The following is a 13,993-nucleotide window of genomic DNA, read 5'->3' on the forward strand; positions in this document are numbered from 1 at the left end:
CTAAGCCAATCTTTAACCCATGCAGTATTGGCAGGAGCCTACCAAAGCCTCTGCAGTGGAAGGTGAAGGCATGGAGATAGGGTTGCCAGAATTTACAATTGTAAAATCCGGACACCCTAGACCCGCCCATCTCTGCCTCACATGTGCGAATTGCCTCCTGCCCAACACGAGTGAGAGGAGGCTTTTCAAAACCTGGACAATGTTCCGGGTTTTGAAAAGCCGTCCGGACCCCCGGACATGTCCTGAAAAGGAGGACATGTCCGTGAAAATCCAGACATCTGGTAACCCTACATGGAGAGCTGAAAAATATTCACATACTTAGCCATCCTTCTGGCATGTGGGGCAAGGACGCTCTAAAAGTGCTAAATGTACACAATCCTTGCAAGAATCCACATGAGGAGAGCCCAAGGACTCCATCCCAGTAGGATTCCAGTCAAAATTTGCAGTTTTGAAGAAGGAGGGCGCCGTAGAAAAAAAGATTGCTAAAAATCCAAGATGACCACCTTTAAAAAAAATTTGTGCCAAAATCACAATATTTTTCACCCTTCCCAAACTCTAAAAATGGAGATTTTAGGATTTTTCAGGAGGGGGAACACAGGGGAACATCCAGAAACACTCAAAACCCCACTTTTCTATCCTCCCCTGATGTCTCTCACAGGCAAGACACCGCCGAGCCTCCTAAGAGCACCTGACAGCCTGCGCTCGATCCCTACTTAACAGTAGGTGAGACCACTTCAGGGACGGCCCTGAGCTCTAGAGAAAACTATGCAGACTGGCTAACAGCTAGCCAGTGAATCAGCCTGTAAGCTACAGACCTAAGTCTGTGAATTTTCAAGCAGGCAGAGCTTCAAAATCGCTCCAAGCACCAAATTACCCAAAAGGGACAAAATTACATCAAATTAAAAATAATAAAATGGGGACAGCAGAACAAACACTCCTGCAGGCACGCATGCAGAAGGAAAGAACTGAAGATAGAGCTAGAGAGCCTAGTGAAGTACAACAGAGGCAGAGTGAAAAATCCAGAGTGGATTCCTTCTGCAGCAGCACGTGGCTATGGGGAAATAACCCATCTGTCTAGAATGTCTCACCTATTGGCACTGGAAATTCATTTATAGCTAGAAGTTCTAATGGAAAAATAGGCTTGCAGTTAGATAGATCTGTCAGGCAGACTCTGCAAAGAATTTTAAAGCCAGAGATATGGGCAACAGCTGCACTACTATTGGTAGGTAGAGTACAAAGCCAGAAGTGGAATGCATTGTCAGGAACAATACGTCTTTGTAGATACCTCCTGCAATTCAGGAAGTTGCTTAAAACCTACCTATTTGTTCAAGTTTGGGTTTTTTGTGTTTTTTTTTAAGTGAATACATAACAGTAGTTTGAATTAGGTTCGAACAGGTAAATGGTTTATTAAAGTGAAGAATGATGGTACTCAAGAACAGTTTGAATGGTAGCGCTATAGAAATAATTAATAGTAGTAGTACTTAATATATGTCTTTTATTTTGTGACTTTATTCTGAATGGAAACTTTTTAGCCACCTTGGATAAAGGCGGATTAAAAATGTTTTAAATAAATAAATACAGGGTATGAACTAAGATTGGAAATCCTAAATACTCACCCGTACAACTGATTCAATAGAAAGGAGAAATATGACAAATGTCCTGGAAAAGGAATGGTATTTTACAAGGGGACATACACACTATAGTTTGTAACTGAGAGATTCTTAGCAGCATAGAGAGAATAATTGGGAAGGATGAATGTGTTTGGTGTTTTTTCTCTGCAATCCTGTACATAAAAATAGAAAATGATGGCAGATAAAGAACATATGGCCTATCCAGTCTGCCCATCCATATCATCCGCTATCTCTTCCTCCTCCTGAGACAGTGTTTTTTGCTAATTTTTAAGTGAGGGCCATTTTAGGTCCAAAAGGGCTGAAGTAGAGTCGACAAACATCTTCCTACTTGAGGCCATGATGTACAGTGTTTCTTGACATTCATTCCTACCAGAACATTTGGCCTTGGTCACACAATGCAGCACACAGATGAACCCTATGCAAATACAGGACTACAAACTAAAAGTACTAATATACACAAATGAAACCCATAATGCCAGACTCTGCATACAGTATACCAGAAACAAATGCATTTCTTCCTAAACAGTACAAAATATAGACAACAGATGCAAATTCTCAAAACTGACATATTTCAATCACTGAATTGAAAATAAAATCATTTATCCTACCTTTGTTGTCTGGTGATTTTAGTTTTCTAATCATCTTTTCCCAGTTTCTGGTTATACTTCCTTCTGTCTGTGCTCTTAACTCTGTTTCCAGGACATTCTTATCCATTTGCTGTTTTTCTCTCTTTCACTTTCTATCCTACATCCATCTTTGGCATTAATTTTTAACATTAAACGTTCTTCCATCTCAATCTGTCTACCTTTTCCCAGTCTTTCCCTCTTCTCCATCACTGTGCACTATCATCTCCTCCCTGTTTCTCCCCTATTCCTATCAATATCTAAACAGCATTTCTTCCATCTCTCTTCCTTCCCCACACCTTCCATCCCTGTGTACTATCTTCTCCCTCTCTCTCCCCCCTCCTGTTTTCTGACATCTGTCTTCTCCCTTCCTATGGTTTGGCATCTTTCTTCTCTCCTTCCACCAGGTATCTCTATCCCCTCTTTCCCTTCCCTTTTCTTCCTACTGTGGTCTGGCATCTCTCTCTCCTCCTTTCTTTCTCTGGTATCTCTCTCTCATTCCTTCCTTCTCGAGGTCCGACATTTCTCTCCTTTCCTTCCTCCCTTCCCGTGATCTGGTATCACTCTCCTTTCCTTCCCGAAGACTGGCATATCTCTTTCCCCTTCCTCTCTACCTTCCTAACAGGGTCTGGCATCTTTCTCTCCTTCCTTCCCCCTACCAATGGTCCATCTCTTCTCCTTTTCCCATGGTCTGGTATCTTTCTCCTCTCCTTCTCGCAGTCTGGCATCTCTCCCCTCCTTTCCTCCTCCCCACTACTGTGGTCTGGCATCTCTCTTTCCTTTCTTCCCTCCCTGTGGTCCATCTCCCTCCTTCTGTTTCCTCCCTGTGGTCCAATATCTCCCACCTTCCCTTCCCATGTTCTGCTCTCTCTCTCTCTCTTCATAGTCTGGCATCTCTCTCTCTACTTCCACCCTGCTCTGCATCTCTCTCTCCTTCCCTTTCTCCTCCTGTGATCTGGCATAGTTATCCTCCTCATCCCTCTTCCCACAGAGGTCTGGAATCTTCTTACCCTTTCCTCCTCATCTCCATTGTCCATCATCTCTGTACTACTCTTTCCCTGCCTTCTGGTGGAATGTGGTGCTTTTTTACCCTTTTTGTTTCCAGCGCTGTACTCTTTGGGCTGCGTGCAGCGTGAATGAAGTAAACATGTTGCTTTTGGCAGCCCTGGAAGCTTTCCCTTTGCTTCAGTTTCCTGTCCCCATGGTAGGAAGCTGTAGCAAAAGGAAAGCTTTTGGGGCTGCCGAAAGCAGTGCGTTTACTTTACTCAAGATGTCCACGGTCCAAAGAGTGCAGCACTGAAAACAAAAAGGGTAAAGTGCCAGATCCCGACAGGGGGGTTGGGGGATGATATTCTGGACTGGTCCTGCGGGCTGCCTCAGAGGTCCCGGAGGGCCACCATTGGCTTGCGGGCCCTGCAATGAAGACCACTGTCCTAAGAGATCCCACATACCTGTCCCATGTTTTCTTGAATCAGATGCAGTCTTTGTCTCCACTACCTCCACTGGGAGGTCATTCCATACATTCACCACCCTTTTGGTAAAGTAGTAGTTCCTTGAAAATGAAGGGGGATAGATGCAAATGTAATTCATCTTATGCCCTCTCATTCCAGAGCTTCCTTTCAGTTGAAAGAGACCTGCCTCCTATACAAAGTATTCTAAAATGAGACCTCATCAGAGATATACTATGTTCCTATATTAAAATTAAATATTTAATTCAAGAAAATGAGGGAATGATTTGACAATAGTGCATTATTTATACCTTAATATTAAAACGGGTACTCTCAGTTAAAATTGTGTTTTACATCTTCCTGTGCTTTAACTATTTCTATAGTCTGAAAAAAACAGTAAATTAAATGATACATCTTATCTACTCAGTCATGCATCCCTTTTTTGAATTTTTTTTTTATTTCTGGGATGCATGGCATTAGCTATTGAAATAATTTTAATAGTTTTTAAAGCTATTGCAAGGTTTCCAAATTTTTTGGTTTCATTTTCAAATTTCTAATTATTAGTATATGAGGCAAAATTAATGCAAACTCTATGCAACAGGAAATTAAAAGACTGAAATCTTGCAACTGATTAGCAAAATGCCTGCTGATCAAAAGCCTGTAGTCCCATGACAGGGTGGATGATTAAAGATATGAAAAGCAGAGAATTACAGAAAGCTGTCACAGACATTTCTTTGCTCATTACTTTGTATTGATAGTTGATATCCAGTGTGAAATTTTGAAGCGAAGGAGACAAGTTTAATACAGCCTTCTTAAATGTTTATGATCATTCTCTCTCTGACATTCATTTTCCCTGTCTGATCCATTTAAATATACAAATCTCTCACACTGTGTATACTTAGGTAGAGAAATATTTGTTGCAAATTTCTACAAATCAGACAGCCAATTCAGGATGAACATGAAGTTTTCTCTTTACCTAATACCTGCCCACACGCTAATGCTCTCAAACTCAAAATATAAAATACCTTAGCTAGCAGAGACCCCAAAGCCCCACCAGCTGAGGGCCTTTCTTGCTGAGTGTGGCCAGAAATCTCTATTATCAAGCTTAGTTGTTGGTATCAGTGGATCTGAGGTGCAGATGCTGGTATGCCATGCATTGAATCAGAAAAGTTAAGATACCCAACATAGCTATGTTTTGAAATATCTTTATCAGGGGTAAAACAGAATAAAATATTATAATGCGGTATTAGGTTAAGTACAGTAGCTGCAATGTTTTCTTAATCTAAAAAGATTCAAACACAACCGCTGCACTTAACCTAATAGCATATTACAATATTTTTATGCTGTTAATACCCCTTGATGAAGATAGCTATGTTTCTGGGGCCAGAACACAGCCCTCCAAGTGCTTTTTATGGCCCTTGGAAGCTTGGCAATTTATGTGGTGCTTATAGCAATATTCAAAGGAGCCACCTTTTGAAAACAATTGGGGGTGCTGAACTCAAAGCTCAAAGCTGGCACAGAAAAACAAAAAAGATCTGTTAGTGAATGACTAGTCAAGAGCAGGACAGGTTTTGTGGATAAATCAAAAGATAGGGTCCTGCCACTCTCTCCTTCCCCTCAAGACATGTCAGCATCAAACTCTCTCCATTTAGGCCATTTATGAGGTGCTACCCAAAAGTTCAGGGAATTCAATTGTAAAAAAAAAATAAAAATTGCTTACCGAAACTCCTAGTTTCCACCATCTCCTTCGAAGTAGTCCCCTTGAGAATGTATACAGTGATCCCAGCATTTTTCCCACGAGTCCATGCATCTATGGAAGTCATCTTGGGTGAGTGCCTTAAGGACCTCCTGCAATTCTGCCTGGATCTCTTCAATTGTGTTAAAATGGTACCTTTTCAGTGGTAATTTCATTTTGGGGAATAGGAAATAATCACAGGGGGGCAAGGTCAGGCGAATAGGGAGGGTGTGTAATCACTGCAATGTTTCTGAAAGTCAGGAATTGTTGAATGAGTGACGTGTGAGCAGGCACGTTGTCATGGTGGAGCAACAAATTTTATTTTTCCACTTGTCTGGGCGTTTACGCCAAATGTTCTTGCTCAACCGCTTCAAAAACCTCACAGTATGACTATACAAACATTGTGAATAGTTTGCCTACGATCTACAAGGATAGTTTCACAAACTTTTTAAATTGTTTTTTGGTGTTGTACTTGTGACGGTCATCCGGAATGGTCATCGTCATGGACAGATGTTCGTCTGTCTTTGAAGCATTTGTACCAAAGAAAGGTTTTGCTTTGGCACATGGCATTATCTCCAAAAGCTTCCTGGAGCATATGATAGGTTTCTGCAGCAGCAGTTTTCTTAAGTTTGAAACAAAATTTGATGCAGATTCTTTGCTCAGTAAAATTTGTCATATTGAAATCCGCAGAGTCACTAAAACACAACCTTACAAAATCGCACAGAACAAAACAACGTGACCACTCAGCTGCATGCCCATTGGCATACTGATTCACAAAGCATACTGCTAGACACCTCTAGCGGCGAAGGGCATACTATATCCAGTTCGTGTGTGCTCTGTTTACATTCCCTGAACTTTTGGGTAGCATCTCATATAGCACTTTTCTCCAACCAGTCCCTCAGCCCACCAACTACACCACACTTTTTCCCTTCAATACTTTTCACTTTTCCCTAATTTCTTTTTCTTCTTTGTTCCTCTTTCCCTCCCTTCCGATTTCCTCTGCACTTTTAAATATTTTTTCTCCTTTTCCACAGGCATAATTTGATGTTTTATTATTTAGAAGTAGGGAGTTTAATAGCTCTTTTCCTCCTCCACTCTCTAAATCTATTTTAGCCTGTTCTACTTCTCATTTCCCTTTGACCCAGACTTCTATTTCCCTACACTCCTTAGAAAGCTCCAATGCACTTTTCTCTAACCAGCTGCTGTTCAATGCAGGTTTAGCTCACCCATCCCTTCACTGATTCCCACTTCTCACTCTCCTCTTCAGGTGAGACTTATTTTCCTTGGTAGGTTTAACTCATCTTCAATTTGTGACTCCTTATTGACAGGCATAGATCATTTCCTTGCTCTGCATTCCCTGACTCCAGGCACATTCCTGTTTCTAGGATTGCTTCTCCTTCCTCTTTTATACTGCAGCACTTCCCCGGGTACTCACAGATTCCAAGCCAATGACCACCCTCTGCCTATAGAGTCTACATGAGATTGTTTGACACATGCTCACCTTGAGCTCTGGAAGCCGAACAAGAATCACAATTTGAAACCTCAGAGATTACAAGTCGATGTGACATTTATAGAATCAGGCCCTTAGTATGTGCAAAAGGGAAAAGTACCACAAATCACTAATACACTTTACAATATGCTCTTTTTCCTGTTTTAAACACAAGATAGTGCTTAACATGGTTTGGTTAAAAAAGCCCCTTAAGCCCGGATTCTCTAACTGATGTCGGTGGTTGCCTTAAAAGTGGCGCCGATCGTGTCAAAATTAAAAATCTAAGTAGTCTATGCCTTGCCATCAGCAGATCGCAGAAGGGGAATCCTCGATCAGCTGTGCCAGCAAACTCCCTGAAGACCAACAGTCCATCAAGCCCAGTGGCCAATCTAGGTGATCAGTACCTGGTCAAAACCCAAAGAATAGCAACATTCCATGCTACCTATCCAGGGCATGCAGTGGCTTGCCCCATGTCTTTCTCAATAACAGACTATGGACTCAGGGATTAACCTGCTGCAATCAGCTAAACCAGCAGGGAGATCCCTGATTCCTATCTCCCTTCCATCCACTATTTCTTCCCAGCCACACTCCAAAAAGAGCCCCCTCCCGCTGAGCCCAACACCCCTCCACATCCCTCTGTACCTTGCATCTTGGGATATGCTGGGAGGGACCTAAGGCCCTGATTGACTCAGGATCTCAAGCCCCTCCCAGTGCCCCCAACACTCCTCCTTATACCTTTGGATAAAAAACTGGCAGGAAAGATGCCCACTCCCTCCTGCCGATAGGGCTGCCTCTTCAAAATGGCGGTCCTTCCCCCTCCCAGTGCAACTTGGGATGCACCGGGAGAGGCCTAAGGCTCCATGGCTAAGAACCTTAGGCCCCTCCCAGGGCATTCCAGAGCTTTAGGCTCCTCCCAGTGCCCTGACACCCCTCCACACATACCCAACAATCCCACCCCACATCCCCCTGTACCTATGGATGGAAAAAAAAATCAGCAGAAGAGATGCCTACTCACACCTGCAAACAGGAAAACCTCTTCAAAATGGTGACCCTTTCCCCTCCCAGTGCATCCCAGGGCGTTAGGCCCCTCCCAGTACCCCCAAACACCTCTCCATTCCCCTAACAACCCTACATACCACCCCACATGCCCCTGTACCTAAGGATGAAAAAAATTAGCAGAAGACATGCCCACTCACTCCTGCCAATAGGACTGCCTCTTCAAAATGGCAGCCCTTTCCCGTCCCAGTGCATAAGGCCCTCCTAGTGCAACACCCCTCCACATCCTCCCAACATCCTGCTGGCTCAGCTGATCAGGGATTCCCCTGCCATGATCAGCTGAAGGCAAGCCGTGGACTATTTAGATTGAAAGTGTAGTGAAATGCCATTTAAAATGGCTTTTTTCACTTAACTTAGGCATGGTTGTGCACTGGTTGTAGAATTTCCCCCTTACTGATTTTATTATAGTGTTAGAACAATATAAGCTGCCTATTTCCAGTTGCACCTGCTATTTACTTATCTAGGATGAATCTCTTCATAAAGACAATTAAAAACTCTCAAATACAGTGGTACCTTGGATTATGAGCATAATCCGTTCAAGGAGCATGCTCGTAATCCAAAATGCTCGTTTATCAAAGCAAAGTTTCCCATAGAAAATAGTGGCAACACTGACGATTCGTTCCAGAACCCGGGGTCTGTACCTGTCGGGTGCCGGGTGCTGCAGCGCCGTCTACTCCGTCCGCCTCCTCTGTCTGTCATCTGAAGAAGAACCCACAGTGCCGCTTCAGGGGGGGATGCCTCTAATGTCTGCCAGCCGCCGGAGAACCCTGCAGTGCCGCTTCAGAGGGATGCCTCCTCCATCTGCCGGCCAGCCCTCCACGTCGGATGCCCTCACATGCTGGAGAGCTCCCACCCGAGCCCACGCAGCCGAGCGCCGCTCCTCCCGTACGCCGTGCACGACACGCACAACGCCAATGATCGATACTGTGTGCATCACACGCAACGAGCAGGCGGGATGGCACCTGGCCGCGCAGGCCCAGACAGAGGTCCTCCAACCTGCGGAAGGCATCCGACGTGGAAGGCTCGCTGGAAGACGGAAGAGGAATCCCCCGAAGCGGCGCTTCCTGGGCTGTAAGTGCTCGTTTATCAGGGCAGTGCTCGGTTTACAAGTCAAAAGTTTGCTGAGTGTTTTGCTCATCTTGCAAAACACTCGCAAACCGGGTTACTCGCAAACCGAGGTTCCACTGTATTTTCTTAATGTTTAAGATAAGTTACTGGTCCTGAGAATATGGGTTTAAGTCTATATGAGTATTTTATTACACAATAATTATGAGGATCATTTTATAACTTGGTATTTAGACCCGAAAGGCACATATCTTGCACCTATTTTATAACATGTACACTTATGTGCATTTATAAAATAGCTTATCCAAACACTCCCGCTTAAAGTCCTATTGGCTGTGAGGGAGGTGTAAGTATATATGAGTTATGTTCCAGTAGGAATGTGTACATATATGTATGTATTTAATAAATGCATTTGTTAAGTGCTAACCCTGCACCTGCTCCATCCACAAATAGTCTAAGTATGTGCTAAATAAAATATTGTGGGGTTTTTTGTTTTTTTTTTAAATATACCACTTGGACAAGGTACAATCAGGTACTCAAGCATTTCTCTCCATCTGTCCTGGCGGGCTCACAGTCTATCTAATGTACCTGGGGCAGTGGAGAATTAGGCAACTTGTTCAGGGTCACAAGGAACAGTGCAGGATTTGAACCCACATCCTCAGGGTGCTTAATCTGTAGCTCTAACCACTAGAACACACTCTGCTGTGTGTTTCCAAGTGTCTACTTTTATGCATGCCTACTCGAGCACATAAAATATTGGTTTACATGCTGAATTAGCTTATATAATTGCAAATGTGGACAAATGTAATGGCTACATACAGTTTTAAATTTTTGGACTGACTGAGATACCAATTATTTTAAAGAATATTCTCAAAGCTAACTTGTGATACCATAATGGTTGCTTTCTTTGAACATGATTACTCAAGAGTATAAGCTAATCCAGTTGATTCAATCTGCATATGTTTTTCCTCAGGTATCATAAAGGAAGATGAACATAAAAGCTTGAAAGAATTATATACTTACAACAAAAACTTGGACTAGCAAATTAAATTTCATTTTTCAGCAAACTGAATTAAGTGTTATGCTCTGCATATTTGGAAGAAAAATAACTTAGAATTTGTTGCCTCTATATAAGTCTTCTGTTTTATTCTTTTATGTGGTGAAGATAAGCAAATCAAAACAAATGATTGTCCTGGCTTGCTCAAATAGTTCCTGAAGTCTAATCTTCCAATTTGCACATCTTTGCTGAGCCAGAGTAGTTAACAGCATGACAAAGATCCATAACATATCAACTCTAAAACTGGCCCTTTCTTACTGACATTTTAATATACAGTTTAAGCTAATTTACATTTGAATTTTACACATAAATCTTTACTGCAGCATAATGAGACTAATATCTATGTACTTTCTTTTATATTTGCTTTTATTACTAGGGAAGGAACAAATTTGCCTTCCAATGATTACATAGAAGCATAGTAAATGATGTCAGATAAAGATCAAAATGGTTTGCCTAGTGAGATTTATCCACTTTAGATATGCACAAAATGTTCCATGAGCAATGCAACACCAATTCCTCTTCCTCCTCATGACCTTTACCTGACATTTCAATCCTTTTTCCACCATTACCTTTCCATATCTGTTCCAAGCATTGCCAAAATCCACTAGAGCAGGGGTGCCCACACTTTTTGGGCTTGCGAGCTACTTTTAAAATGACCAAGTCAAAATGATCTACCAACAATAAATTTTTTAAAAAACACAAAGCACACTGTACGCAGAGAAAATGTTAATTATCATTTATATTCTGGGGGGTTTTCAAAGGTCAAGGTAGATGACTATGCAATGTCACCTCAGTAACAACTATATAAAAATAGACAAATATACCCCCTCCCTTTTTACTAAACCGTGATAGCAGTTTTTAGCGCAGGGAGCTGTGCTGAATGCCCCGCACTGCTCTCAACGTTCATAGACTCACTGCGCTAAAAACCGTTATTGCGGTTTAGTAAACGGGGCCATAGTGCAAAATATAGACAGCAGATATAAATTCTCAAAAATGACACATTTTGATCACTAAATTGAAAATAAAATCATTTTTCCTACCTTTGTTGTCTGGTGATTTCATGAGTTTGATTGCATTTTCTTCTTCTTACTGTGCATCCCAATATTTCTTCCCTTCTTTCAGCTTACTGTATGCTTCCTCTCCTCCAGACCTCATTCTCTCACCAAACTTTTTCTTCCTCTCTCCCTGCCCTCTCCCCTTTCTTTCTTTCTGTCTGTCTTTCTGTGTCCCTGTCCCCCTTTCTTTCTGTTTCCCTTCTTTCTTTCTGTCTCCCTGCCTGCCCCCTTTCTTTCTGTCTCCCTGTCCCCCCTTTCTTTCTTTCTTTTTCCCTTCTTTCTTTTTGTCTCCCTGCCCCCCTTCTTTCTGTCTCCCTGCCAGCCCCTTTTTTTGTCCCTGCCCTCCCTAAGCCACTACTGCCGCCATCGGGGAACAGGCCCCCAAGCTGTGCATTTTCAAATATTTTCATCTAATAAGTCTTACCTTCCAACTGTGGTCTAAGAAGGAGTGGTTACTTATTTTGTTATTAACATTTACTGCATTAGCATTATTCCTTATATTCTCTGTTTTTGCTTTAGCAACTGCTGACTTTAAGTTTTATTAATTTAAAGCAAAATAATTACAATTGCCAAAAAAGGCTTACCTTCCAGAGGTATTCTTTAGAATAGCCAAAGCATCAGGAAATCCATCCATGTTGTAGTCACCAATATGAAGACTAATGGGAATGGTAAGTGAAGATTCTTTTGTAAATGATACAAACCCCCAGCGTGCATTGTTATTACTGAAGTCCTGTAATAGTGTAATCCACTGGGGAAAGGGGAAGAAACAACAAAAGCAACATATTTACTTACTGAACACATTTAAAAAATGAAACCTGTTCTCCTGCCTAGCGGTTTCCTCCTGCTCCTTTAGACTATACTAAATCTGGGATCTGGTGAAATACAGTAAGTCTTCATTTATAATTACACACGGATTTCTTTCCATCATTTAAATCAGTGTATCGCACACTTGTGTGCCTTTGAGATTTTAAGTGTGCCATGGCTCACTGGCCAGGAAGAGAGGCTCTGGCGCCTGTGTCAGCTAACTTCTCCTAATGTCGCGTTGGTCACATATCTACCGGGACTCCTGCCTTCCTCGTCTCTACACCCTGGACCAGCAGCGGCAGCTCTGTGTGCTTTTAATTTCGGCACACAGCTGCCACTAAACAGTAGTTTATCCGTGGTTTCATCAGTCAGCCTCTGGGCCTTTGCTAGGCCAGCCCGCATTGCATCATTGAAGCGGGCCGACCTAGCAAAGGCCCTGAAGCATCCTGATGAAACCGTGGCTAAACTACTGCTAGCGGCAGCTGTGTGCCAAAGTTAAAAGCATACAGTGAGCTGCCGCTAGGCTAGACAGGAGAGATATTGCTGGATGGGAGGGGAGGTGGAAGGGAGAAGAGGTAATGCTGGATGGGGGAAGGAAGGCAGAAGGGGTAATGCTGGACAGGGGGAGGAGGGAAAGGAGAAGGGATAATGCTGGACAGGGAGGGGAGGAGGGAAGAAATAAGGGGTAATGCTGGATGGGGGAGGGGGAGGAGGGAAGAAATAAGGGGTAATGCTGGATGGGGAGGGGGAGGAGGGAAGAAAGAAGGGGTAATGCTAGACGGGGGAGGAGGAGGAGGGAAGAAAGAAGGGGTAATGCTGTACGGGGAGGAGGAAAGGGAGAAGGGGTAATGCTGGACGGGGAAGGAGAGGAGGGAAGAAAGAAGGGGTAATGCTGGACAGGGGAGGGGTGGAGGGAAGGGAGAAGAACTTGGGGAAGAGCTTGGGTGGGTCTAGGGTAGAGTTTGGGAGGTCTGTGGTTGGGGGTACTCAATTGATATTTGCTAGACTTCCTTGTTGACATGTCCTATTGGCATTTCAGGGCCTGTCTGGAGGGCCTCTGCACATGCATGGATGTCAGAGTGATGATGTCACGCATGCGCATGATGTCATCATGGCGACGTCTGCACACTTCTAGGTGCCTCGAGCCGGGGCACTCTAAGTTTGAGAGACACTGATTTAAACAATGACTGTGACATCCTTTCATCCCCCCTCCTCCCTTGCCAGCAGTGAGCTTTATCTTCACAATATATCCAATCACAGTGGATCAGAGATGAGAGGAGTGCAGTAGCATTACATGAAGTTTGAATTTGGGACCTTCCACATAGCATTCAGTTCACAAGTTTGCAGTAATAGTTCAAGACAGTGCACAGCACTCACTATCTGAGCTACTGGGTCAACTCAAAATATTATCTTCCAGCTTTATTAAAAATATTATGTACATCAGAAATATAACATGATGCGGTATATAAACTTAAGGTTTAGTTTAGTTTAGTCTGATTCCAGTTCCTCTCATGCTCTTGCTGATTCTGTGGCCCCGAAACTGCAGCGCTATGGCCGACCCCCGCATCAGACAGATTAAAATTAAGTCTGGCGTAGTGAAGCAATTGGCAAAAGAAAAGACCAGGTATGAAAAAGAAGCAAAAGAGCAAGAGGAGAAGATTGAAAGAATGAAATCTGAAGGGGGTAATGAATATGTTATAAAGAAGCAAACTGAAATCCTACAAGAATCCAAAAATGATGATTCCAGACTGTCAGCGCAGATTAGATGCTGCATATAGAGACCTTACAGAGTTGTTAGAGAAAGAAAGAGACTTGGAAGAAGCGGAAGAATATAAGGATGCACATTCAGTACTGCAGTCTGTGAAATAAGAAGTAGTTAATGTTTTATGTATTACCACTTGAAACCATTCCACTTCCCTTTGTTTGGCAGAAAAATACTAGAGCTTTGTTGATTTCATTTAGTATAAGAATGTAATTAATGATTTACAATAATTTATGTCTTTATTGTTAAGGCAGGTTCATAGTAAATA

General features: G+C 42.7%; 2 protein-coding genes across 3 annotated transcripts in view; one reads left to right on the forward strand and one right to left on the reverse strand.

Annotated features, from left to right (window-relative positions):
- The window catches only part of ITFG1 (integrin alpha FG-GAP repeat containing 1), a 304,607-nt gene that overhangs the window by 124,178 nt on the left and 166,436 nt on the right, over positions 1–13,993 (reverse strand). For both annotated transcript variants that reach the window (XM_033940818.1, XM_033940817.1), the window contains exon 10: positions 11,744–11,907. In XM_033940818.1, the coding sequence (XP_033796709.1) occupies positions 11,744–11,907 (164 nt within the window). The remainder of the gene's footprint in view (positions 1–11,743; positions 11,908–13,993) is intronic.
- Positions 13,492–13,832, forward strand: LOC117358923 (tubulin-specific chaperone A-like). Its single transcript, XM_033940820.1, is given in 2 exon segments — positions 13,492–13,693; positions 13,695–13,832. Coding segments are annotated over 2 exon segments (318 nt in total). The 5' UTR covers positions 13,492–13,513.

Source organism: Geotrypetes seraphini, chromosome 4 (assembly GCF_902459505.1).
Source record: "Geotrypetes seraphini chromosome 4, aGeoSer1.1, whole genome shotgun sequence".
In the NCBI taxonomy this organism is placed as follows: domain Eukaryota; kingdom Metazoa; phylum Chordata; class Amphibia; order Gymnophiona; family Dermophiidae; genus Geotrypetes; species Geotrypetes seraphini.